This window comes from Cyclopterus lumpus, chromosome 24 (assembly GCF_009769545.1).
Source record: "Cyclopterus lumpus isolate fCycLum1 chromosome 24, fCycLum1.pri, whole genome shotgun sequence".
Taxonomy (NCBI): Eukaryota; Metazoa; Chordata; class Actinopteri; order Perciformes; family Cyclopteridae; genus Cyclopterus; species Cyclopterus lumpus.
Window position 1 is genome coordinate 2142369 of NC_046989.1, and position 2500 is coordinate 2144868.

At 50.2% G+C, this 2500-nt stretch overlaps 1 protein-coding gene across 1 annotated transcript in view; it reads left to right on the forward strand.

The window, feature by feature from the left end:
• nkx2.2b (NK2 homeobox 2b) overlaps positions 1 to 673 on the forward strand; it is a 1129-nt gene extending 456 nt beyond the window's left edge. Inside the window, exon 2 of the mRNA XM_034528137.1 lies at positions 177 to 673. Coding sequence (XP_034384028.1) covers positions 177 to 673 — 497 coding nt within the window. The remainder of the gene's footprint in view (positions 1 to 176) is intronic.
• Positions 674 to 2500: the final 1827 nt, after the last annotated feature.

The window sequence follows — 2500 nt, forward strand, 5'->3', positions numbered from 1 at the left end:
TCTTTATTAATATTAACTTACTTGTTTTCTTGTTGTCCTTCATAACAAACAGAGCTGTCAAATCATTCGGCATTTATTAGAACATAAATTAAATATAAATACTAATGTGATCTTTAATGGTTATCGCGTGCACGTTGATTGGTTAAACGGTGTCACGCTGTTCTCTCCCTCCGCAGTACACGGGACCTCCCTCGAGTCCCGCACGGAGACCAGGTCCCCGGGCGGCGCGGCGGCGGCGAGCGGCGCGGCGCAGAAGAGCCGCGGCGGCCGCAAGCGGCGCGTGCTCTTCTCCAAGGCGCAGACCTTCGAGCTGGAGCGCCGCTTCCGGCTGCAGCGCTACCTGTCCGCCCCGGAGAGGGAGCACCTGGCCCGGCTGATCCGCCTCACCCCGAACCAGGTGAAGATCTGGTTCCAGAACCACCGCTACAAGATGAAGCGGGCCGAGCACGGCTTCGAGCTGCTGCTGCCGGCGGCGCGTCGGGTCGCCGTGCCGCTCCTGGACCTGGAGGTGACGCTCCGGTCCGGCCTGGGCCTGCCTCTGTGCACCTTCTCCCCGCTGCTGCACCCCGCATACGGCGCGGAGCAGCCCGGGCTGCGGCAGCAGCACCCGGGGGTGCGGCAGCAGCACCCGGGGGTGCGGCAGCTGGCGCACATGTACCACTGGAGCTGGTGAGGCCCGCGGGCCACAGCTTGAGGGACACACCCGTTAAACCCCGAAGAAGTTCCGCCGCACGAGCTCGTGTTCGGCCTAAAGATGATGGTTTGAATTCCCCATAAACCATAAACGGCCCTTTTAGAAGAGGAAGAATCTTCTTTAATGGAGTTTGGTTTAATATCAGGCTTTCTTCAAACAATACAGAATAAAAAATAAGAATAATTTAAAGTTAAAAACACTTTTTGATTTTAAATAACCATTTTCTATGGTATTCCCTTTAAAAATGAACTTTTCTGTTGCATAAATAATGGAACATTGACTGATTTCCGTCTCCTCGTCTAATATACACTTATTGATAATATATGGATGAATAGGAACGGAAGCCGAACTGCTCATAAAGACAAACCAAAACGTGTTCGTGTTTTTTGTGTCACTTTTATCGCGTGTTTTATAAATCTATTTATAATGTTGTTTTGTAATAAACTGGATATTTATGATGGTGAATAAAAGTTGGAGAAGCTGTGAGTGTTTCATTGATTTCAGTCTGTTGAATCTGATCTGGTGGTTGTCGCCCTGACAGGAACATTAATATTATATACATATATATTTATATATTATATTATATATAATATATATGTAATATATACATATATATTTATATATATATATATAATCGCTTACATCATGAATATGCCAAAATACTAAATATTATTATTAAACTAATTTTTTTTTTTAAAGGACAAAAAAGTCAGATCTTCACTTTGATTTGTAGCATTTTTCAACTCTAAAACCCCTTAAAATGCCTCATTTTAACCGACGGTGGTGTTTGTAAAGTCTGGATTTCCTTCTGGAGAAAGTTTGGTCTTCATTATAAATTTACCAAAACAAACCAAAATCAAAAACATCAAAATGCAGCAGATCTTCATCATGAATCCAGAACTAGTTTAATCCAATGACCTCACCGCGTAAACAGAGAGGGGGACCGGGGGTCTACAGGGGTCTACAGGGGTCTACAGGGGGTCCATAGGGGGTCTACAGGGGGGTCTACAGGGGGGTCTACAGGGGGTCTACAGGGGTCTACAGGGGGTCCATAGGGGGTCTACAGGGGTCTACAGGGGGTCTACAGGGGGTCTACATGGGTCTACAAGGGTCTACAGGGGTCTACAGGTGTCTACAGGCGTCTACAGGGGTCTACAGGGGGTCTACAGGGGTCTACAGGGGTCTACAGGTGTCTACAGGGGGTCCATAGGGGGTCTACAGGTGTCTACAGGGTGGTCTACAGGGAGTCTACAGGGGTCTACAGGGGTCTACAGGGGGTCCATAGGGGGTCTACAGGGGTCTACAGGGGGTCTACAGGAGTCTACAGGGGGGTCTACAGGTGTCTACAGGGAGTCCTTAGGGGGTCTACAGGGGTCTACAGGGAGTCTACAGGGGTCTACAGGGGTCTACAGGGGGGTCTACAGGGGGGTCTACAGGGGTCTACAAGGGTCTACAGGGGTCTACAGGTGTCTACAGGTGTCTACAGGGGGTCCATAGGGGGTCTACAGGGGGTCTACAGGGGGTCTACAGGGGTCTACAGGGGGTCCATAGGGGGTCGACAGGGGTCTACAGGGGGTATAGGGGGTCTACAGGCGTCTACAGGGGTATACAGGGGGGTCTACAGGGGTCTACAGGGGGGTCTACAGGGGGGCTACAGGGGGTCTACAGGGGTCTACAGGGGGGTCTACAGGGGGTCTACAGGGGTCTACAGGGAGTCTACAGGGGTCTACAGGGGTCTACAGGGTGTCCATAGGGGGTCTACAGGGGTCTACAGGGGTGTCTACAGGGGTCTACAAGGGTCTACAG